The sequence below is a fragment of the Falco peregrinus genome, chromosome 5, assembly GCF_023634155.1.
Source record: "Falco peregrinus isolate bFalPer1 chromosome 5, bFalPer1.pri, whole genome shotgun sequence".
NCBI lineage: Eukaryota > Metazoa > Chordata > Aves > Falconiformes > Falconidae > Falco > Falco peregrinus.
This window is the reverse complement of record NC_073725.1, coordinates 70,902,258-70,925,242: the sequence shown is the minus strand read 5'-3', so window position 1 is coordinate 70,925,242 and position 22,985 is coordinate 70,902,258. Positions and strand designations below refer to the sequence as shown.

The following is a 22,985-nucleotide window of genomic DNA, read 5'->3' as shown; positions in this document are numbered from 1 at the left end:
GCCCCCACGGCCCCGCCCTCTCGCTCTTAAAGGCGCCGCCCGCAGGGAGCACACGGAGGCGCGTGGTTTGCGGAGCCCTGGGGGTCTCCGGGGGTTTATTGGGGGCAGCAGCGGTGGGGGCTGGGATCGAGTCAGGGGAAGACGGGCCCGGGCCTGGCCTAATGGGACCTGGAATGTGGGACCTGGGACCTGGAGCCTGGGTCTGGCCCAGTGGGGGCTGGGACCTGGGACCCGGGTCTTGGACTTGGGTCTGGGTCTGGCCCAGTGGGGGTTGGGGTCTGGGACTCGGGACCCGGGTCTGGCTCAGTAGGGGCTGGGACCTGGGTCTCGGGACCTGGGTCTGGCTCAGTGGGGGCTGCGACCTGGGACCCGGGCCTGGCATAGGTGGACTAAGGGCCCAAGGTCTGGCCTGGGTGGCTCCAGGCCCAGGCTCGGGGTTGCGGTGCCAGTGCCACTACAGGCCCCTCTCACTTGCTCTTCTCCGCTTCCTGTGCCAGGTTCAGGGCTGCTCTGGAGGCTGCAGGAGACACGGGGACAGTGTTGGAGCCTGTCCCTGGAGCAGTGGCCACCCAGCCAGTGGCCTGGGGATGAGCCCAGCCTGGCCGTGCACCACCATCCCGTTCCCATTCCCTCCCGCTCCTGCCCTCCCCAGGCCTGGCAGGCAGCTCCTGCATCCAGCGGGCTTTGGTTGGGAGCCCCAAGTTGGTGCCAGCACTGAGGAACACACAGACATGGCAGGGCCAAGGGACGACACATGGCTTGGGGGTCTGGCTATGGGGGGTGTTTCTGGCTACGGAGAAGCAGGAGGGCAAGCGCCTGCTCTACCAATGCCAAGGGAGGAAGGGGTGGTTGTGTGTGGGCCACATCAGCATTTGCAAGAGCAGGAGAGTGGTTTGGCCAGTGCCGTGGCCATCCACAGGATTCGGCCAAGTGTCAGGTGGTAGCAGCAAGGCAACCAGCACAGAACGTCCCCTTCCCCCCTCAGCGGCAGCGGGAACCGCGGCTCTTTACATACAGACAAGCTGAGCTGCGGTGCCACCTCGGCCGTCAGCCGGGCTCTGCTGCTGACCAGAGTCTGCAGGACTGGACCGTGAGGCGCAAAGAGAAGAGAGAGAATTATAGAGAGGAGAGCAAGCCCCCAGCCTGGCTCCTGCCACCGCGGCGGGACGGGGCTGCAGCCGTGAGAGCACGGCCCGTGGTCACAGAGGGACAGCTGCTTGCTGGTAATTAAAGTGAGAGTTGCCTGCATCCCAGTGGAGTTGGGCTGTGCTCCAGAGAAGACAGCCTGCCCCGGACACAGGGAAGGACAGCAGGGACTGGGGGGCCCACGTTACCTTCTCGGGTGATGCTGGAAGCTGTGTCCAGGGCTTTAGCGCTGAGGTTGCCCAGCACGTTGTCCACGGTCTGGTGATGCTTGAGGAACCAGGGCCGGATGATGTTCTGGTAGAGCACCTGTGACCCATTCCAGGAGACGGGGGCCATGCACCACACCAGGAACAGGCACTGCAGGGAGGAGAGACACTCCAGAGCTGGAAGATGGTAAGGCAGGGCCCAGGCTGAGCAAAGCAGCCCCCACAAGAGAGAAGAGCTGAGCTGCTCCAGTCCCAGCTTGGCCCAAAGGCAGCAGCTTCCCAAGGCTGGAGCTCGCTGGAGGTACCAGGACCTCAGCTGATGTGGGAAGCTCCACACTGGACTGTGGCCCCACCGTGGCCACAACCACCGCCCTGATAACAGGGCAGAGCCCATCACACTTGGTTCCTCCAAGTTCAGCCACCAGGTGAAAGGACTGGCCCCAGCAGCCCCTGGCAAAGCTGTTACCTTTCCAGCGTAGTAGAAGGGGAACCAGTAGAGGAAGGTGTCAGAGAAGAACTCTGCTACGCTGAAGATGCCGTACACCACCCAGTATGTCAGCCACGTGGTGTCATCCTCCTTGCTGGAGCTCTCGATGGCTTTGATGCTGCAGCAGGAGAGTGAGAAGGGCACTGCTGCTGCAGTCCTGCTGCCAGGGTGGGCACCTCCTTCCCCAGTCCTCCAAACCCTGGAACAAACCTGCCTACCGGGTGCTGCTGCTCCCAAGCTGGGTCCCAGCATTTTCAGGAAGGTCCTAAGAGCTTCCCAACTGTAACTCCCTGTTTACCAAGGAGACCCTCAGCTAAGGCCAGGGAATGCTCTCCAGATGCTGCAAGGGAGGCTGAGCTGGGACACTGGTACTTACGAGACGTATGCGGGGTAGACGAAGCCAATGAGGTTGCAGAGCAGTGAGGCGCCATAGCCAAACACGAGGTACAGCCCCAGGAATGCCACAGAACCTGCCAGGGGGGACAGAAAGGACCGTCACATGCCTGCTGACATAGATGGTGAGGAGAGACCCCGGCTCAGTCTGCTGAGCAGCTTTCTCATCGCAGTAGTGAGAAAAGGCACATGCTAGGACCCTCTAGTTGGGAATAACAGCCACCATCAGTTAATCCCAGTATGACCCTCTGCACACCAGACCACGGAGTTGCTCAACATGCCATCTGCGCAGCCATGTGGCAGAGTCTGTCGTGGAGCGCAGGTGCTTGCTCATTCCCAAGGGAGCTGCAACCTCCTCCTGTCACCGTTTGTCCCCTCCCTGGCCTGGAAGGGACTTTACTACAATAAACTTGCAAAGCTTTTGACCCGTCGCCAGCCTGGACCTGGGCCAAGGTTGTGGAGATGTCAGAAGCAGAGACTTTTAACACACACCTGTGGTCCAAAGTCAAAGCACCGAGCTTCTCTGTGTGCAGGGCTTGGATCCGCTTGGCATTTTGGTAACGACTGTTCAAGGAAAAGCCTTGCCACCAGAGCCAAGGGCCTGGGGGCAGCTCCCTTCTGCTCCCTAGACACAGCTCCTGCACGTGCTTGTGCTGAGCAGCCGCTGTTCATTAAGAATTCAGCCCCTTGAGAACCAGCAATCCAATCCCACTGCCTTGTTATTAAATTAAATCATTAAAATTAAATGTAAGCCAAGACTTTGGTCATTTGGAGCCTGCCCAGCCCTCAGACAGAGGCCGGATCAGTGGAGCTGGGAGAGCCGGTGGATGTGGGAAGCCAGGGCAAGGAGCCCTTGCTGCCAAAACCGTGGCCACAGGGAAGAGCTCTTGCTCAGGTGTGGGCTCAGGGGGCCCGGAGATGCCAGCCCCCCACAGCTCCCTCCCAACCTGCTGACACACAGACCCTGATGGGGGCAGGAAAGCAGCTTGGGGGGACATGCAGAGCCGGAGTCAAGGGTATTTACAGTCACAGGCCAGCAGCATCTCCCCCACGCTCCGTAAAAACTCCTCCGCCTGCGCAAGCTCTGTGCCCTGCAGCGGGCAGGAAAGCCAGGACTTAACTCGTCTGTGCCAGTGAATTAGAGAAAAGCCCTTGCTTGGGCTCAGGGAATGGATTATCCCCGCTCTGCTCACTGTAGCATTTCTGCACCTTGCTCTGCCCGCCCCCCCCCGGGCACCAACGGGGCTTCGGGTCTTTCCCAGGAGACAGGCAGGAGCAACACGGCTTTGGAGCAATCACAAATCTCCCTTCAAGGAAAACTCCGAGGCAGGTTCAGGCAGCACTGGGTTTTATTTCCCCCCAGAGCCTTAGGAAGGATTTCACGGGCTAAGTTTAGCCCCCAGAGAAATTTATGTAACAGCAAAAAACCAAGTGAAAGGTTTTGCTTACAAAGAGCTGCTGAGGGGGGTGGCCGGAGCCATCCCACCATGCCTGTCCCAGCAAGGAGGGCAAGCAGCCAGCGTGAGGGCCGGCCCCGTGCCTTGGGAAGGAGACACCATCCTCCGGGATGATTTTTTACTCCACCAAAGCCACTGCACGGCTGACCTGGCTGTGCTGCCCAGAGGCCAGGCAAGATGGGCTCCAAACCACAGCCCAGGGGTTGTTCCTGGCTCCGGGGATCCAGAACCGACCCTGCTGGCTTCAAACACAAATCAGGAATTACTCCAGAGCCAGAGGAGGGACAAATCCAGTATTTTTAGTTTAGCAGCAGCTTCTCCTTTCCAGGACAGGGACCGAGAACTCAGGATCATTGCTCTTCAGTGGAAACGGTGCCTCTGTTCCTCCCCTACCCCCAAAAACTCATCAGACCCGAGCACCACCGAAGCCCCCAGACCCTTTTGCTCAGAAGCCGCCCGGCTGCCACACACCACGTCCACACCCAACCTGCTGGCAGTGGCAGGTGCCCGTTCATGGAGCCCTTTCCCCTCTGAGTGGGAAAATGAGCCCCGCAGCAGGTAAAGGACCAGGAAATTGCACCGGAAGGTGAAAGGCTGAGGAAGGGGGAAACCAGGAAAGGTTTCATATAAAATAGCAAATTGGAGAATGCGGAGGGGTGTGAATTGGCAGAGAGCAGGACGGGGCCGAGGGTCAGAGCGCGGAGGGGGGTCACGTCATGCTGGGAGGACGCTCCTCCAGGAGATGCCAGCTGGTTTCCCAGGAATGAGCAAACAGGATCGGGTTAACAGCCGGGCCTCTGCCCTCCCGCCGGGCAGGGAGGACAGGGACACTGGGACAGGAGCTCCTGTCCCCAACTGGACAGACCTGCCATGATTTGGGGACTGACCCGACAGACCCCCCTCCGTCAGGGCCAGGCTTCTGCAGGGTCTTGAGGGCCTGGCTGACACCTCAGACATGCAGACCCCACGGGTTTTGGGGGTGTGCTTCCCCCTTGGGTCAGTGTGCGGGATTTCACGCCTGCCGAAGGTGAGGACAGGCGGTGCTGTCCCCCTCCCCGGCCCTCATCCCGGCCCTGCTCCGCCAGTGTGCCCAAATGGGGGTCTTGCCCGTGCCCCCCGCCCCCCACAGCCCAGAGGGGCTGCCAGGACACCCCAGGATAGAGGAGAGACCCTCGGAGACCCCCCCAAATGGGAGGGGCGGGAAGCGAGGACCGGGGTGATGGGGGGGACCCGGGGGTGCCGGTCGCACCTGTGGCCAGGTAGAGCCGCTGGACGCCGGTGCGGGCCTCCAGGCGGCCCAGCAGGTCGCCAAGTGGCCCGGGGCGATCGAGGAGGCGCTGCAGGCGCTGCAGCACCGTGCCCATGGCTGCGGCGGCCGCCCCGCTGCCACGGCGCCGGGCCACGGAGGGGCGGGGCCGGGCCACGGGGGGGTGGGGCCACGGAGGGGCGGGGACCGGTTAGAGAGGGACGAGGCTAGAGCGGGGAGGGGCGGAGCCAGAGAGGGGGTGGGCGGGGACAGAGCTGAATAGGGCGAGACCAGAGCGCGGATGGACGGGGCCAAAGCCGGGAGGGGGCGCGGCCAGGTCTGGAAGGGGGCGGAGCCAGGCCGCGACTGGCGGGGCGGCGCCGTCGCCATGGCAACACCCGCTCAATGCCCGTGGCCCGGATGGCGGCGTGGTCGAGACCGGCGCTGGGGCTGGTACTGGTGGTACTGGTGATGATGGTGGTCACCGCCGCCCTGCCAGGCCCCACCAAGCCCCACATCTACCTGAGCAGCTGGGCTGTGCGGGTGGCGGCGGGGCCGCGGAAGGCCAGGGACCTGGCCCGCCGGCTTGGCCTTCTCTGCCTGGGCCAGGTGCGGCCTGGTGGGTGGGTGCAGGCCAGACAGCTGCCGCGGTTAGGGGGACAGGGCACACCTGTCGTTGGGCTAGGTGATCTCCAGAGGTCCCTTCCAACCTTGGCCATAGTGTGGTGTGTCCGCCTTCACTCATCCTCTGCTTGTCCCCTCCGCTCATCCCCACCACATGTCCCAGAGCTGGTTTAATTTTAAAATAGGGCATTGAATTATTCCCTCTAATGGTTTTAAACCATTGGATGCAGATAAAAGCATGAGCTTGGCATTGCTAAGCACCTCTGTGTGTGCATGGGTGAGCAAGGAAACCCAAAGGGCACCCCCAAACCTCCCTTGGGAGCCTGCCACATCTCCGAGTGATGCTCTGCTTGTCCTGCCATGTACAACTGACATCCAATGTGTCTGTCTGGTCTCTACAGGCCACACAGAGCTGGCACACGCTCCCGCAGCCCGGCTGCTTGTCTAGAAACATTCTCTTACAACAGCTCTTTGCACGGGCAGGTGATGGAGGGAGAGCCTTATTATCATTTCAAACACCGCGGCACCAGGCAGAGAGCCTTAAGCAGACACTGGGGCTGGAATATGCGTCTGACAAAAGAGCCAAAGGTAGGGAGGAGACGGCTGCAGGGACTGAGGCTGCTGCGTGCCATGCTGGGCAGGCTCTGTCTGACACCACCACCGCTGCTGCTTCCTACCCAGGTCCTCTGGTTTGAGCAGCAAACTGTGAAGAGGCGCACAAAGAGAAGCATCAGCGTGGTGCCAACAGATCCTTTGTTCCATCAACAGTGGTACATGGTGAGATTTTACCGCTTTCTCTTCTAATCCTCAAGCAAATCACCTCACCGACACGTAAACAGTACTAATGCTGCCAGTGATGAGGCAGCAGAAGAGTCCCTGAAGGTCACCCGCAGCCTGCTGCCCAGGGGCTGATTAAATGTAATCTGTTTTCCAGAACAATGACATCGATCCTGATCTAAACATCCTCAGTGCTTGGAGCAAAGGGTACACCGGGCTGGGGGTTGTGCTGACCATCCTGGACGATGGGATTGAGAAGGATCACCCGGACCTGTCTGCCAACTATGTAACTACAAGGGGCTGAGCAGCATGGGCTGCATGAACCGGCTCCTTCAGGGTGTGTTGTCTCCTGGGGAGGGTGGGAGCTGGTGCCTTCATCCCACCCATGGGACTCTGCCTCTCTGTGGCTGGATCAAAAGGTTTGGTGTCTCCCGCAGTGTTCTCACATCAAGGAAACGTTACAACTTGTACATGCTCAAATCTCCAAAATAGATGTAATTACAGCAAGCTGCAAAGCCAGTAAAGCTAGTAAATCCTCACGTGCTCTGAGAGCTAAGAGGAAAGGATAGGTACATCTTAGTTGTTTATAACAGCATGGTTTCAGTGATTTGTAGTTCCTCTCTCTTCACCGCGTGGCTGGCAAGGCTCACCCTCAGGTGACTCACCATGCTGGGCTTTCTCACTGGACACAAGCCTGGCCACAATGAAGCAGTACAGTGATGTGCAAAGTTACGCTCCTTGAGCGAAACCCCGTTTCCAACAACTCCAGGCTGATCTGGGGCAGCTGCTGGGTGCAAAGGGGCCTCCCTTGCCCTCTCCAGGCTGGGCAGGCAGCGAGCTTGTGGGCAGGCAGGGTGATCCACACTGCCAGACACGAGGTGAGGTGCCAGGTGCCTATGCTGAGCAGTCACAGCCTGTGTTGAAAGGCAGTTTGCTCATGCTGGTGCCTCTTTTTGTAATAGGACCCCCTGGCAAGTTATGACTTCAATAACAACGACCCCGATCCCCAGCCCAGGTACACCACCATGGACGAGAACTGGTAAGTTTTTCCTAGCACCCTGTACTGGGTGCTTTATCTCTCTGGGGGATGAGGCTGTCCCAGGCCCCTTCACCCTTCACAGAGGCTGGCTCACAGGCTATGTCCTTCAGGCATGGGACACGCTGTGCAGGAGAAGTGGCGGCTGTTGCCAACAACCAAATCTGTGGAGCAGGTGTTGCATACAACGCCAAAGTTGGAGGTGAGCCATTGCTCCGGTGTGCTGGCAGGAGGAAAGTTGCAAAACAGCTTCAGCATGCTGCGGGGGGGGACGCGTGGCCCCAGGCGGGGCTGCTCTGGGGGGAACCAGGGGCTTGCAGGGAAGCAGAGGGTGTTGCAGTGTTACCACACATCTGGCCATGGTGCAGGGCTCAGCCCTCCTCGGGGGTTTAATGCCCACCATAACACCAGGCTCCCACAGGCAGCACCAGCACCATGCAGGCTCAGGCTCCCCTGCAGAAGCGAGTGTGGCAAATGGGGTTAAAAGCTGAGAGAACTCACCGGCTTAATTGCAAAGGGCTTAAGGAGGAGCTTTGGAAACCACCACATGGCAGCAGCTGTACAGACCTGTGGGAGCCTGATCTCCTTAGGGCAGCGTCATGTGAAAGGGGCTCAAGGCAACTGGGGGGGTGAAGCAGGGGCCAGCAAGAAGGTCCTCAGCACTTACAGTGGTCCTGCATGTGCGAAGCTCCCATCTACCCGGAGTGAGCCAGCATGGCATCCCAAGTGCTGCCGCCTCTTGGACACTGCTGCTCCTTGTCCTGGCCCTGCAGGTGTGCGGATGCTGGATGGTCTCATCACGGACATGGTGGAGGCTCAGTCCCTCAGCCTGCATCCCCAGCACATCCATATCTACAGTGCCAGCTGGGGCCCCATGGATGATGGGAAGACTGTGGACGGGCCAGGTGTGCTGGCTGCGAAGGCCTTCTACAGAGGGGTCAAAAAAGTAAGCTTGGTGCTGGCCTCGGGGACCCCACTGGTGCAAGGACTCCCTGCCCACCCTCCCTCTGCCTCCTCCCTGCCAGGGACGGGGTGGTCTTGGCTCCATCTTCATCTGGGCCTCTGGCAACGGTGGGATCAACTACGACAACTGCAACTGCGATGGCTACGCCAACAGCATCTACACCTTGTCCGTGGGCAGTGTTCTGGCAGGCGGCCAGAGGCCCTGGTACAGCGAGGGCTGTGCTGCCATCCTCACCACCACCTACAGCAGCAGGACCACGAGCGAGGTGCAGATTGTGAGTGCCATGGCAGCTCTGCCGGAGCAGTGACCCTTGGGCAGACACCACTTCCCAGCACAGAGCGGGGTCATCCGAGCCTTCCTTACCTGGGGAGGGAGAGGGGGGCTTTGGTAAAGTGTCTGTGTTAGACTTCAAAAAGCATGAGGGGACCCGGAGGGAGCATTTACTGAAGTTACCCAACTCCAGCTGGTCCTGCCCTCCGCTCCAGCAGCAGGCAATCGTGCCAAGACCCCCCCTCTCACCCTCAGGTGACCACCGACCTGCACCACCGCTGCACCAACAAGCACACGGGCACCTCCGCCTCGGCTCCACTGGCCGCAGGAGTGATCGCCCTCGCACTGGAGGCCAAGTAGGTGACATTGTGGCAGCAGGACAGTCCCCGGGGGGAAACCTGGGGCCTCACCAAAACCCTGCAGGAACAAGGAAGGGGGACTTTGCTAGCAGGGAGGTTAGGGGGTGCAGAGCTGAGGTCTACCCGGGCTCTGGTGGGGCGGCATCTTCTCCCAAGACAATGTGGCAGAGTGGCCAAAGGCAGAAGGAGAGTTGTCCTCTGGAGGTCTCTGTTGCTCCCATTTCAGCAGCACAGGAGGTTGTGAGGGGACCAGCTCGGACTCAGACAGCTAACTCACCCATGTCAGAAGTTAAAAGAGCCAAATCTTACCCTCAAAAGCTAACCCAAAGCAGAGACCTCTGTCCCCAAGTCCTCCTTGCTTCCAGCCCAGCACTGACCTGGCGTGACCTGCAGCATCTCGTCGTCAGGACCTCCAAGCCCACTCACCTGCAGGCAGAAGACTGGGCTGTGAATGGGGCTGGACGCAAGGGTGAGCTGGGGACTCAGCCGCTGCCTGCGGGGAGCCGTGCTGCCCCTCAAACTCCTGCCAACCAACCTGGGGCAGGAGCCCCCGCTGTGGTCTCAGCGCGGGGGGGGCTCACGTGTCCTCTCTTGGGGGGCATCTGCTTTTCAGTGAGCCACTACTACGGCTACGGGCTCCTGGATGCTGGTCTGCTGGTGGAGATGGCCAAGGCATGGACAGGAACTCAGCCTCAGCAGAAGTGTTCGGTCAAGGCGCTTCATGCCCCTCAGTAAGGGACGAGACCCCCTGGGTCTGACCTCACACAGGGACTTGCTTGCAGCAAAGTCACGCTGTGCCCGTTGCAGGAACAGGCTGCACAGCTCCTGCTGTAGCCACAGGGCTGTGCTTAGAGGTTGTGGTGGAGGGCAGGACGCCCACGGAGCGGGAAGAGACGCCCTTACCTCTCTCTGTCTTGTACTCGACAGGACCATTGGCTCCAAGCTCACCGTCTCTACAGATGTCTCCTTCTGCTCTGGGAGGACCAAGTGCATCCGCTCGCTGGAGCACGTCCAGGTCCAGCTCTGTCTGAGCTACAGCCGCAGAGGGGACCTGGTGATCACTCTGACCAGCCCGATGGGGACTACGTCCACGCTGGTGACCGTGCGGTAAGGGGGCTCTGCGGGCCCACGGGGAGCATGTTGCAGTGAGCCTTACCAGCTGCTGGGGGGCACAGGAGGCTCCCCATCTCACAGCCTCTCCCGGGGCCAGGAGAATTCCTGACAGTGAGGTGGCTGCTTCTGGCCCCCGCAGGCAACAGGCTCACTGTGCCCAAAACTCCTCTGTGGCCCCTGCCATGTCTTGGTGATGCCTGCTCATACCAAGATCAGGGTGACTCTAGGGTCCCCTGGAGCCGCATCCCACCCCTCCAGCCCCTGAGGCTGTCACTGAGCTCTCCTCCCCTCTCCTCCAGCCCATATGACACCAGCCAGCAGGGCTACAAGGACTGGACCTTCATGTCCACCCACTTCTGGGACGAGAACCCCAATGGGACCTGGGTGCTCCAGCTAGAGAACAAGGGTGATGCCTATAACACAGGTGGGTGTGGGGGTTGCTGAGGGAGTGAACCCCTTTTACTGGGGTCATAGAATCACAGCGTGGTCAGGGTTGGAAGGGGCCTCTGAAGATCATCTAGTCCAACCCCCTGCTCAGGCAGGGTCTCCTAGAGAAGGTTGCACAGAGTTGTATCCAGGTGGGTTTTGAATGAGGAGATGCCACAGCCTCTCTGGGCAGCCTGTTCCAGTCACCCTTAGAAAAAAAAAGGTTTTCCTCATAAGAATTTCCATCTGACTGTGTTGGAGTCTGTGCCTGTTGCCCCTTGTCCTGTTGCTGAGCTCCACTGTAAAGAGCCTGGCCCCACCTTCTTGACACCTGCCCTTAAGTTACCCGGTACCCAGTTGTTCTTTGTTCTTCCTTCCCCCACACTGATAATCAACTTGTTGGCTTGTCCTCATCCTGCTCCTCCCGGGCATGCCAGCCCTCTTTTTCTGCCCAACCATGGTTGCTTGGTTTGAGGGTCTCTCGGGCCAGCAAATGGGCATGGCATGTTCTCCCACACACAGCCCCAAAGCTTCCAGCCCCCCAGCTTGCACATCCCAGGCGCTGGAGGGTGGGAATGTGGCTGCCACCAGCACCAAGTGTTGTCCCTCCTGCCCCCAGGTCTGCTGACCAGCTTCATCCTGCACCTCCACGGCACAGACGAGGACATGGTGGCCAGGCGCTTTGCAGCCTCTGCTGTGGACAAGTGCATCAGGCGGGACGCGCAGGGAGCCTGCGAGGGTGAGCAAGTCTTCAGGCAGGAGGGGACAGTCCTCTCTGCCCTGGATGGCCCCGCAGCCTGGCTCACACCACCATCCCTCCACAGAGTGCAACGGCTCTTCGTACGCCTACCAGCGCTCCTGCCTGCCCTACTGCCCTCCACGCTCCTACAGCCGTACCTGGAGAGCCAGTGCCACAGCCATGGCCCGCGTCTGTGCCAGCTGCCACCCCTCCTGCTACACGTGCCAGGGCGCTTCGGCCAACAACTGCACAGCCTGTCCCTCCTCCTGCACCTTCGACGAGCTCACCCACTCCTGCTCCCCTCCGCAGGGCTTCCCCCCCGAGGAGCGGCTGCAGGGTGGCCGTCTCCCTGTCTTCATCTGTGGCAGCCTGATCCTCTCAGCCGGCCTTTATGTCACATATCGTGTGGCCTTTTGCTGTGTGAAAGGTAGCGCCTGCTGTCCCCGGGTTGGAAGGTCAGTGTGACACCAGCCTGGGGTGCAGGGACACAGGCTGCTGGATCCCAGCTCGGGACAGAGCTGCCCTCCCCTGACTTTCAAAATAAACTGGTTGTTGCCTCTCCAAAGGGTGACTTCCCTTCCCAGCAGCGCCCAGGCCAATCCCACCCCGTGTCCAGCTCTGTGCAGCAGCAGAGATGGGGAGATGGCTTCCCTGCCTTGCCCCCCTGCCCCAGCCCCCAGGGATCCAAGCCGTGCAGGGGGCCCAGCCTGGCACACTGCTGCAGGGCAGCTATTCCCAGAAGGGCCGGGCTGCGTGGCTGGCAGCCCTGTGTCCTTGGTGAGGCACAGGGGGCCGTGGGGAGGAGGAGATGTGACTTCTCTCCAAACAGCTGCGCCCGAGCAACACAGCCAGCCCCTCCAGCGCCAGCCATCACCCCACGCAGCCTCTGGCAGAGGGCTCGCAAGCACTGCCTGGGGAGAACAGCCTGGACACGCACCGCTGCTGCACGGCATGCTCCCCGGTTCTTGTCAACCAGCAGCCTTTAGCCCTTAAAAAAGGGGTCCCGGGGTTGCTGCATCCCAGGGCTGCCCTACTGTCCCCCTCACCCGCAGCGAGTGGGGACAAATGCCCTCAGCCCTCACCGTCCCATTAGGGCTGGCAGCAGCTGCGCCCCGGCACGCAGCACGGCACCAGGCAGGGCTGGGACGGGCATGGGGAGAGCTGCCAGCTGGGGCCCTCCCAAGGGACATCGGCACCAGGCCAGGCTCAGCCTCCCAGCCGCAGCACCCCGGCTGTCCAAGGACACGGCCGCAGCGTGGCAGGGTGGGGGCAGTTTGTCCTGTCCCCCCCATGCCGGCTGTGCCATCCCCGAGTGTGGGGTGCTTGCACAGCTGAGGGAGTAACAGGATGAGAGCGAGACCTTTGTCTGAGTGTGCAATCACCACAAAAAAACCCTTGGCCAGACCTCACAGAGCACAGGCAGGGGCGCCACGATGAAGCTTTTCCTCAAAAGGCAGCTGAGAGCAAGGGGCTCTCCCCGGTGGGACCCCCAGCCCTGGCCCAGCTGGGACCCAGGCCAAGGGAGAGCCCTGGGGGCAACAGCTTTGCCAAAACACCATCCAGCCCCGTGCTGCAGGATGGGTAGAGCCTGGATGTACCAGGCACATGTCCCACGGCAGCACCAGCCCCACCGCGGTATCTCCTCCATCCCACTCCTCTGCCAGGGCTGGCCCAGTCCTCAGCGGGCAGCCTGCGGTGCTGGAACCCGATTGTGGTGCACAGAGGGAGATGGGGATAGGGGAGGGTTGTGCCTGGAGGGGGGACAAGGGCAGCTCAGCCCACCCTGCCCTCCTCAGCCCTCAGCAGCCAGCTGAGCTGTCCCAGCAGCAGGGAGAGGTGCGGCAGTTCCTCGTCCCGTGGGTCCCACCACCACCTCGGCACCAGGAGCCTGTTGGCAGCCTGGGGAGAGTGAACACTGGCCATGGAGGAGCCATGGCAGCTGCGGTGCTGCTGGGGGGACAGTGCACACAACCCCCCCACCATGAGAGCCAGCACTGCCAGTACCTGGGCAGGGAAGCCCTGGCGGTGCAGGGCCACCGTCTTGGCCAGGTCCCTGCCCAGGTGAGTCAGGTCCCTCCAGCAGCAGCCCCAGGCACAGAGGTGGTCCCAGTGGGACCAGTCCCTGCCACCCTGGAGGTCCCCAGCTGGGCTTCACCAAGGCCATCACCAGATCGGCTTCTTCTTGGGGTCCAGCACATCCAGGACCTTCTCGGCACAGTCCTGCTTTGTGGTTGTGAAGATGAAGATCTGGGGGAAGGGGCAGAGGTCCCTGCACAGGCTGCCCAAGTGCCCCCGTCACCCCGATGCAGCAGCACCCCACCAGCTCCCCATGGACCCCGGGGAAATGTGGGGGCTCTGGGTACCTCGTAGGGCTTGGAAAGGCTCCCCAAGAACGGCTGCACATGGGGATGCGGCTTCACATGGACCTAGAAGGAAACAGCATCTGCAGGAAGCCCCAGAAAAAACACCAGCAACCACGTCCTGACACCAAGGTGATGGCCAAGAGCAGGACCAGCACCCCGAGTAGGATCCCAGGCGTCCCTCAGCCACCCTCTCCCCTGGATTTCAGGCAGTGGGCCCCCTTCCCCTCAGCTTACAAGGAGAGGACAGCGGCACAGAGGCCGTGTGGACAACGCAGCTCTTCATTGCCATCCAGCGGCCCCAAGCCACAGCCCTCCATGCCAGACCCCCCCCCATCCCCACTGGAGACCCAGCACCCAGCTATCCTGACCCCAGCACCCACCTTGTAGGCATCTCCCTGGCAGACCACGGTGACCGCAGCACCCCACAAGCACCAGGAGCAGCCCAGGGTCCCCTCCTGCAGCCAGTGAGCAACGTCAGACCCCCAACCCCAGGGCTGCAGCCCCCCCGCCCCCTCCCAGCTCCGGGACAAGGGCATGCTTTGACAGGCTGCAGGTCTTCTGGGGACCATCGCTGCTGGGACCAGCCTGGCTGGAGGAAGGCAGAGGGTCAGTGGTGCTGCTGGGGGGGGGGAGGGGGGGGGGCGCTGCAGGGACCTCCTCCCTTGGGCACCCAGCACACATCCACAGGGAGCCATGAGAAGCAGGCACTTGGGGAACAGAGGGGTCCTGGCAGCACAACGGGGGGTGACCCCCCTTCCCCAGGTAGGGATTGCCCAGGGGGGCACACGCTCACCCCTTCCCCCAGAGCAGGGGGAGCAGACACCAGCCTGCAGTGGTCCCCTTTGAGTCACAGCTTCACCAGCCAGACCTTCCTGGGGGTCACAGGCACCAAGAGAGGGACATGGGACATGCTCCCAGGGGTCCCAGCCCCACAGCGGGCAGTGCTCCCCCTGGTTCCGTTGTCTCTGCCAGCTCTTGGCACGTTGGCAAGCACCAGCCTCGGTAGCCAAGAGCCCCCGATGCATCTCTGCTCTCCCTGCAGGGTCTCTGCACATGGGGGAAGTGTCCCCAAACCCACCATGGGACAGCCACGTGGGGAGACCCCACACTCAGGGTGCCCAGAGGTGACAGCGCAGAGCCCCAGCCCTGGGGCTGCTCACATTCGTTGCACCAGAAGAGCTCCTGGAGCTGGGGGTGCTGTCCTGGGGACCCCCAGGAGCACAACAGCCAGCATACCCACCCCACCCAGGAAAACCCCTAGCAACCCCAAACCAGCCACGGGACAGGGTGGTGGGTGGGAGGGGGCATTTTATAGGGTGGAGGCACTTTTCAGCCCTAATCACTCCAAGGCACCTGCGCTCCAGAGCACACGGCATCACTCAGGCTTTACTGGGACCAGCTGGGGAGCCCAGTACAGAGCCCCAGCTGCACACACACACACCCCTCCCCCAGGCTCATCTCTGGCTTCTGGTGATTAATTACCCGATGTGCTAAGGACCCTCCTGGGCTGGGAGCTGCTACTCCTGCCCCCCCAATACACCCACCCTGGGTACCCTCCAGCTGTGCCCAGTCTGGGAACAGTCACCAGTGCCACGAGCTGGGAGAGCTCAGCTCTTCCCCAGCACCAGCTCCAAACCCCACCCTGGCTGGGTGCGAGATCATCCCAGGAGCCCCGAGTGGGTGCTGTACCCTGGGGTGCCCAGTATAGCCCCCCCAGGCACATCCCATCCCTGCATGGGCCCCGCGGCTGTGCCCGCCAGCCCCTGGGTTGGGTTACGGATGAGGGGGCTCCGGCACAGGGAGGGACCCACTCGCCTCCGCCGGAAAAGAGATAAGCAGCAGGTCCCTGACCTCGAAAGGCAGTGCCTGGCGGGTGTCCATCCCAGGGACATGCTGCTGGGCGGCCACATGGCGCCGGGGGCTCAGCACGGGGACACGGGAGGCGACCCCCTGCCCGGGCACCCTGTGGTGGGGATGGCATGGGATGCCATGCGCCAGCTCCAGCCAAGAAGGGGCACACAGCGAGCAAGGTGATATACGGGTTTATTTTCTGCAAAAATAAAATAAATTACCGCCCTCCTTCATGCCCCCCCCCCAGCCAAGTCAGCCCCATGGACGGTGAGATGCCCAGCACGGGGCAGAGGGCAGGACGGGGGTGTCCCTGGGGGGCCTGGCCCCTCTACAGCCATGGAAAGGGCTCAATGCACCGCAGAAGCATTTCCAAACCCCGGGGTCCCACCGGCTGCTCCCTCCCCAGGTGATGGAGCCTGGTGGGGGATCTCAGGGTGGCTGGGGCTGGGGGCAGTGCCGGGCTGCCTCCCGCACCAGCCGGTCCTCGCGGGGCGTCCACGGCCGGGCGTAGCCATCATCCTGCAGCAGGATGCGGTTGAGCGTGTGCTCGTAGTTGACGTGCCGCCGTGCCATCAGCAGGTACTGGCCGCCCTGCCGGAGTGGGGGGCAGCCGCAGGTGTTGGGCACCCACAGGTACTCCCGGCGCACCAGCGGGAAGCGGTGTCGATACGGCGTTTGCACCTCCACCTCGTAGCGTGTCTCCTGCCCTACCAAGCGCCGCGCCAGGATCCGGCCCTGGAAGACTGTGGGGCGGGCACGGGGCACCCTGAGCCAGGCACATCCCCCAGCATCACCCCGAGCCCCTTCCCAGTCCCGGGGCTCACCGAAGTCGCTCTGGCAGAAGTGTCGGATGCGCTGAGAACGTCCCTTGGTCGGGCGGCACCTCCCGCATCGCCCTGTGGGGGCAAAGCTGCAGCAGTTTAGGGGAGAGAGGGGACATGGCACCCCCAAAACCCCCTCCTGCAGTGGTGGGAGGGGGCATTGAGGGTCCATAACCCATAAGGAGAGAGGGGACACACCGCGCTCCTGTGACTCCTGGGGATGGTTAAGTCAGGGGGCCCTTTTTTAGGGCCCCATCTCATTTTTGCCCCTGGGGCTCTCTGAGACACCCCCTACAGCAGAGACCCCGGGCGGTGGGGGGCTTTGGGGATCCCTGTGAGGCAGCAGGCACCTGCGGCAGCCCCGTCCCAGCTCCAGCCAGGGGGGCTTCTTGGTGGCAGCTCCGTGGCAGAGCCCCTGGGCTGGGGCAGTGGCACGGGGGCTGGGGTGACCGGGGGCTCCTGGGGAGGGGGGCTCCCAGCCCCCCGGGGCTGGGGCTGCCGCAGGGGGCTGGCATCACCATGGCTGGGCTGGGGGTGCCTGCGGGGCAGCCAGAACTCGTACTCGATGCCAGGGTTGTGCTCCTGCAGCAGGACCTGCACGGGCAGGGGCAGAGCTAAGGGGAGCGATGGGGGCTGGCTGCCCCCCCCCCCCCCCATGCCACCTCTGCCCTCACCATCACGTGCAGATCCTCATCAGTGGGCCCGGGAGCCTCCAGGCTCTCGGTGCCGTTGGGGGCTCGGGTGTAGCGCAGCTGGGTGCCAGCCACCTCATAAGGCCCCGGCCAGGCAATGGACCAGTCCCCGTTGAGCACGTAGCGCCCATCGCTCGTCATCAGGGCTGCGGGCAGGAGTGTGTCCGGGGGCCGAGCACCACACGGTCCCCGGGACCCCCGTGCTGGGCTGGGGGGCAGCCCTGATGCCTGGGTCCCCACCAGAGGCCTCTCCCAGAGCAGGGAGGGCAGTGTGGGCTGAGAGAGCTGCGGTTGGGGCTCGGGAGAAATCTGCTTTCTTGTAAGATCTTGGCTTTGGTCCCAAGCTGGAGCCAAACCCTGGTGCACAACTCCCCCCACCCCACCCCACCCCACAAGCCCTGGTCCCAGCTGGGGACAGGGCCCTGCCTGCATCAGGACGGAGGATTTGGGGGGGTCTGGGGATGGGGGGTCCCAGTCTTGGTCCCGTGGTGGCTGTCCTGGCCCCGCTCCAGCTCAGCCCTTCCTGAAATCCATGGCCGTGGCCTCTGGAAAATTGCCCTGAGTGCTGGCGAGTTCACTGAACCCATGATGCTCAAAACAGCATCCAAGCGGGGAACCGGCACGGCACGGCACGGCCACCCCCTGCCCTGCCCTGCCTGCACCCATGGGTGGCACCAACCAGGACCGACTGGGACTGAGACAGGATATGTCCTACCGAGGTAGTTACGGCTCTTGTCTGTCACCTTGATGTGGGTGGCCCCAGCCGGGATCGTGGTCACGTTCATGTACCCAAAATAACCTGGGGCGGGGGGAATGTCAGAGTTAGGGCAGAGCCAGGGCATGGCCCAAAGGGACAGCCTGGGGATGGGGAAGGGGGACAGAGTTGGGGGGACCAGGCACAGAGGAGCTCCGGGTCTGGGGCAGCACCAGCAGCATCAACCCTGCCAGGCCCCAGGTGCTGGGACAACTGGGGGACCTGACGATGGCCCTGGGGTGCCATCCAGGGCTGTCTTCCCTCACCAGCACCATCATCCCCACAGCCTGGCCAGGAACCCCATGGACACTGGATGTGGCCACGAGGACCCTGGGTGCCCCCAGGGACCCCTGAATGCCCCTGGGGACCCCAGAGGACCCCCCTGGAGGAGCAACACCCTCATCAATGAGGCAAAACCACCCCGGTGAGGAGTCTCCTCCAAGCCTGCTGTCCCTGTCCCTGCGCATTGGGTCAGGAATGGATCAGGGACGATGCCCCAGTGGCGACGGGGGAGATGGAGAGGGGATGGGGTGACAGGGGACCCAGGCGATGCCTTGGGGACACAGATGGGGGATGGGAGGACAGGGAGCCAAGAGCCAAAGCATTCACCCATGGAGGGGGCCGGGGCAATGGTTCATTCACCGGAGGAAGGGTCCGCGCCCTGGAAGAGGCGGTGCACGAAGAGACACATTTCATGGCCACCACCGCACTGGCCGCAGGCGTCAGACCGCGTGCCCGAGCCCAGGATCCCATCGCAGCCCACGCTCTGTGGGGAGCCAAGACCCAGCCTCAGGGTGGGGGGGCTCAGAGCCAGGGGCTCTGGGGGTCCCAGCCCCACATCACCCACCAGGCAGCGCCCACCGACGCAGAGGTCCGGGGAGCCAGGGCTGCAGCGGGTGCCGTCCAGCACCCGGCCGAAGGTGTAGTAGAAGTTGTGCCCCATGGCCAGGCAGTTGAGGTCGCAGACATTGGGGGCTGCCAGAGCCGGGTGGGAAGGGAAGGGGGTGATGCCGGTGGCAGCCATGGCCCCTGGCTAGCCTGGTGATGCCACCCACCACCCTGGGGCTCACCTCCATGGAAGGGCACCCAGCGGTACCGCACCGGCGTGCCCAGGACAGGCTTGTTGTCATAGAGGGAGCATTGCATGGCACGGAAAGGCACCGAGCCGCTGGGGCAGCCCTGTGGGAGCAGCAGGATGGAACCCCAGGGGTCCAGGGCTGGTGGCCATGCCAGTGCCGTGGCCTTCCCAAGGCTTACCTGGAGCTGGCAGAGCCGGTACTGCCGTGGGTCACCTGTGCACGGCTCCTCCTCAGTGGACCTACAGCCACAACATCACCACGGTGGGGCAGGGACATGGCCCCAACGGAGCATCCCTGCCTGCACCCCGTGTCCCCTACTGGGACTCCCCCCGGCTCCAGGGCCACCAAGCCACCGAACTAGTGGCAATGCATCCCCCCAGGGGAGCAGGAGAGGGGACCACGATGTCCCAGCACACGGGGCCACATCCTGCCAGAGCTGCACCCCAGGATGGAGGCACCAGGGTCCAGCTCCCCCCATTCCTCCCCCTCTGAAACCAGGCTGGAATATGGCCAAAGCACACAGGGACACATGTGGGAGGTGGTGGCAGAGCCTTGCCGCGGGATTTGGGTGCCACGTGGGACTTGGGGGGTGCGGGGGAGTGGGGACATCCCGGGGGGGGCCATGCTGCCCTGTGCACCACTCACCGCAGGCACCTCCGGGTGCGGACGGTGACGCCATCCCCGCAGGAGCTGGAGCAGGGGGTCCAGGGTCCCCAGGGCCCCCAGGCGCCCGGGGCCAGCTGCCGGCGGGGCTGAGCAGGGGCTGGGGGCTCGGGGATCCCCGCCAGTGTCCCCAGGGCTGGGCCCTGCACGAAGGTGACAGTCAGCGCTGGGCTGCGGCAGCCCGGGGGTGCCGTCGCACACCCCAAACCCCTCACCTGTGCTGTGCCAACGCTGCAGCCCAGGCTGAGCCAGGCCAGGAGCAGCAGCTGCCACGGCCACCGGCACCTGCGGGAGCAGAGACCCCTGAGCCCCACTGTCCCCAGGGTGGGGGGGCTCCAGTGGGGGGTCCCCACGGGGACCCCACGAGGGGGAAGGAGGCACAATGGAGGTGAGATGAGACACAGCTGGGGGTCCCCCGGTGGCACCAGGGGGGATGTGGGGGCCGGTGCCACCCAGCACCCAGGAGTGGGGTCGGGCAGGTGGGTGCAGCCGAGTGGGCGACGCCAGGTCCCACACACGTGCCCCGGTGGCGGCGGGCACAGGCCAGGCCCCCCGCACCCGCAGCCCCGGGCTCGCTGCCTGCTGGGACAGGACCAGACCTGCGCAGCAGGGCCGGCACCTCGCGTCGCACCCCGATCCGGATCCGGCCCCGCCGTGGGGCGAGTGGGATGGGGGGGGGGTGGTGGTGTTTGCGTGGTCCTCCCCCACCCCCCACCCTGGGTTCCAAAGCGCTTGACCCTGCAGCCCCCCAACCCAGGGGTGTCGGGGGGGGTGCTGAGGTCCCAGCCCCGTGGTGGGGAATCCCCCGGCCCAGCCGGTTCCCCCCACACCCCCGCAGCTCCCACGAGGGTTGCGAGTGGCTGCCCGCAGCCCCGGCCGCTTGCCCCCCGCCTCCCGCGGAGCAGGGATGGCGGGTGGTCGCGGTGCCGTCGCTCCGAGGATGTGTGCGGGGGGGTTCGGGTGATGCCCAGACCCCGCTGGCAACCGGGGGGCACGGCGTGCCTCAGTTTCCCCCAGGAGCGGAGCTGACCCCGGGCAGGGGGGGTGGCGGAGTTGTTGGGGCGGGGGGGGGGGCAGTACCGCGAGGGTTTAAGCAGAAATCGGGACCTTACCCGGCATCGTGGGGTCCCCCGGAGCCTCCCCGAACCCCCCACCCGGCCATGCCGCCCCTCATCCGGGGTGTCCTGGCGGCTCAGTCCCGGCCCCGCGGCGGGGAGGGGGGACCCGGGACGATCGGGCATCGCCTGCGCAGCTCCGGGGGGGGCCGGGCGAGGCTTCCCCCCCCCCGGCTCGCCTCCCGTCCCTCCCCGCCGCGTTATTAATATCCAGCCCCAAAGGTGCGCCCAGCCCTCCCCGGCCGCCCGTTAACCCTTTGGGGTCCGGAGCTTTGGTGGGCGAGGGGGGCTGCAGCGGGGAAGGTGCAAATGGACCCCCTCAACCCGTGCTCATCTTGATCCCGGACCCTCCCAGTACCCCCCGGTGCTGGGCATCCCGGGCGGGGCGGGGCTTAGTCACACAGGGGGTCCCCACTTAGCCATCAGTAGAGGCTGCTGGGGGGGGCTTGGTGTGCCAGGGGCTTCCCACCCAGCACCCAGCACCCTTGGGTTCACAGGGCAGCCGCACGCACCCCCAGCCCGGAGCTGAAGGGGTTACAGCACCAGGGTGGGGGTGTCCCTTGGGGTGCCCCAACCCCAGGGCAGAGCAGAGTGGGCAGGATGGGCCCGGGGTGCGCAGGGGATGAACTCCCCGCACGGTACATCCAGGACACAGGCAGCGGGATGCTCTACAAGCGCGGACTGCTCCTGGGAGAGGTAACCCCCCCCCCGCCCCATCCCTGCACCCCCACACAGCCCCTCACCCCAGCCAGCACCCCCTCCCCGCTGGGCACCCACCGGTGTCACACACCTGCATCCTGCAGGGCTGCAGGGGGTCCCCGAGGTGTCTTGCTCTGAGGGGGACCCACTACATCCCCTCCAGGGAAGGGGAAACTGAGGCAGGGGGAGTGGCAGAGCAGATGGGGGGCTTGGGGCAGCACCAGCCGGGTCCCCTGGGCTCCTCGGCCCCCTGGGAAGGGCCCGCAGCTGGGCACCCCGACACCCAGCACCCACTTCTGCCGTGGCTTCTCGCCCTGGGTGCCAGCGGCTCATTCCTGAGGGACCATCCTTGCAGGGTGCCTTTGGGTGCTGCTACCAGCTGATGGAGGTGTCCAGCGGCAGGGTCTACGCAGCGAAGGTCATCCCACGAGCCCGGCTGGCTGCGGTGGGCATCGGGAAGAGGGTGAGTCTGGGACAACACACAGAAAGTCTCCAGGGATGGGGGGGGGGGGGGGGGGGGCAGCGCCTACAGGGACCCTGCAGAGCCCCTGCTTGCCCCTTCTCCCTCCTTCTGGGGTCGCTGGGTGGGTTCCCATCCCTGTCTCCCCAAGGGTGTGTGCTAGGGGTCCCCAGATCCAGAGGGTTCCCCGCGGGGGGGCTGCCGGGCTCGTGCCGATGCAGGTGGAGCGGGAGCAGGAGCTGCACAGCCGCCTGCGCCACTGGCACGTTGTCCACCTCCACCATCACTTCGCTGACCGCAGCCACATCTACCTGCTGCTGGAATACTGCAGCCGGCGGGTGAGCGAGCAGCGACCCCCCAAACCCGAGTCGTCCCCCGCTGCGGCTTCACCTGGCCCCACGCTGGCTCCTGACTCTGTCCCCAGTCCCTCGCCCACATCGTGCGGGCCCGGGGCAGGCTGACGGAGCCGGAGGTGCGGTATTACCTGCGGCAGATCATCTCAGGGCTGCGCTACCTCCACGGACAGGGCATCGTCCACCGGGACCTCAAGCTGAGTGCGTGGGGCAGCTGGGGTGGTGGGAGGGTGACCCCCGCCGCCCCCGCTCCAGCTCATCTCCCTCCGCAGGCAACTTCTTGGTGACTGAGAAGATGCAGGTGAAGATCGGAGACCTGGGGCTGGCGCAGCGGGTGGCACCAGCAGGGCAGCGCTGGGGGTGAGTGGGGCTGTGGGGCTGTGGGGGGGTGCTATGGGACAGGGGGTCACCCTGCTTGTCTCCCCAGGGCGCTCTGTGGGACCCCCAGCCACCTGGCCCCAGAGGTGTTGGACCGCAAGGGACATGGGGTGGCCTCGGACATCTGGGCCCTGGGCTGTGCCATGTAAGTGGGGACACAGGGAGCAGGCAGTGGGGTGCTCGTGGCCCTGCTGAGCAGCCACCCCACCGCCCCCTCCCCCAGGTACACGGCGCTGACAGGCAGCCCCCCATTCGAGGCGGCCCAGCGGCAGGAGCTGTACCAGCGCATCCGAGTGGCACGGTACACGCTGCCCCCCCATCTCTCACCCTGCGCCCAGACCCTCCTCACCAGCCTGCTGGCCCCCAATCCTGCGGCACGGCCCAGCCTGCGTGACATGTTGGACTACAGCTTCTTCACCCAGGTGTGGGGCTGGTGGGGGGGGCATGGCCCTCAGGGGCACGGTGGGGGACAGGGGGTGTCACTGTCTCTCGCTCCCCAGGGCTTCACGCCGGA

The 22,985-nt window shown here is 64.0% G+C and overlaps 3 protein-coding genes across 6 annotated transcripts; 1 reads left to right on the top strand and 2 right to left on the bottom strand.

Annotated features, from left to right (window-relative positions):
• Positions 1–62: 62 nt before the first annotated feature.
• REEP6 (receptor accessory protein 6) lies at positions 63–5,108 on the bottom strand. Of its 3 annotated transcripts, XR_008747341.1 has the most exons (7): positions 4,939–5,108; positions 2,216–2,309; positions 1,819–1,957; positions 1,335–1,503; positions 1,016–1,083; positions 363–517; positions 63–320 (listed from the first exon to the last, which is right to left on the bottom strand). XR_008747341.1 is itself a non-coding variant. In XM_027796314.2 (6 exons), the coding sequence occupies exons 1-6, from the start codon at positions 5,051–5,053 to the stop codon at positions 500–502; spliced, it is 603 nt and encodes a 200-aa protein (XP_027652115.2). In that variant the 5' UTR covers positions 5,054–5,108; the 3' UTR covers positions 63–499. The 3 variants fall into 3 exon arrangements, 2 of the variants coding, with proteins under 2 accessions (XP_027652115.2, XP_055660848.1); XM_027796314.2 differs by having other exon boundaries at positions 63–517; XM_055804873.1 differs by lacking the exon at positions 1,016–1,083 and having other exon boundaries at positions 63–517; positions 4,939–5,106.
• Positions 5,109–5,355: 247 nt separating this feature from the next.
• Positions 5,356–11,774, top strand: PCSK4 (proprotein convertase subtilisin/kexin type 4). Its single transcript, XM_005244204.3, has 15 exons — positions 5,356–5,544; positions 6,043–6,147; positions 6,241–6,336; positions 6,494–6,622; positions 7,299–7,375; positions 7,486–7,574; positions 8,146–8,318; positions 8,398–8,610; positions 8,862–8,962; positions 9,331–9,434; positions 9,579–9,696; positions 9,893–10,072; positions 10,378–10,502; positions 11,124–11,243; positions 11,329–11,774. The coding sequence occupies exons 1-15, from the start codon at positions 5,356–5,358 to the stop codon at positions 11,706–11,708; spliced, it is 2,199 nt and encodes a 732-aa protein (XP_005244261.3). The 3' UTR covers positions 11,709–11,774.
• Positions 11,775–15,634: 3,860 nt separating this feature from the next.
• Positions 15,635–20,745, bottom strand: ADAMTSL5 (ADAMTS like 5). 2 transcript variants are annotated; one of them, XM_055804812.1, is made up of 12 exons: positions 20,579–20,741; positions 19,682–19,751; positions 19,449–19,609; positions 18,982–19,042; positions 18,795–18,903; positions 18,572–18,699; positions 18,367–18,490; positions 17,686–17,769; positions 16,953–17,116; positions 16,629–16,872; positions 16,282–16,353; positions 15,635–16,200 (listed from the first exon to the last, which is right to left on the bottom strand). In XM_055804812.1, exons 1-12 carry the CDS (start codon positions 20,638–20,640, stop codon positions 15,887–15,889), a joined length of 1,593 nt encoding a protein of 530 aa, XP_055660787.1. In that variant the 5' UTR covers positions 20,641–20,741; the 3' UTR covers positions 15,635–15,886. The 2 variants fall into 2 exon arrangements, with proteins under 2 accessions (XP_055660787.1, XP_055660788.1); XM_055804813.1 differs by having other exon boundaries at positions 16,033–16,200; positions 16,629–16,892; positions 20,579–20,745.
• Positions 20,746–22,985: the final 2,240 nt, after the last annotated feature.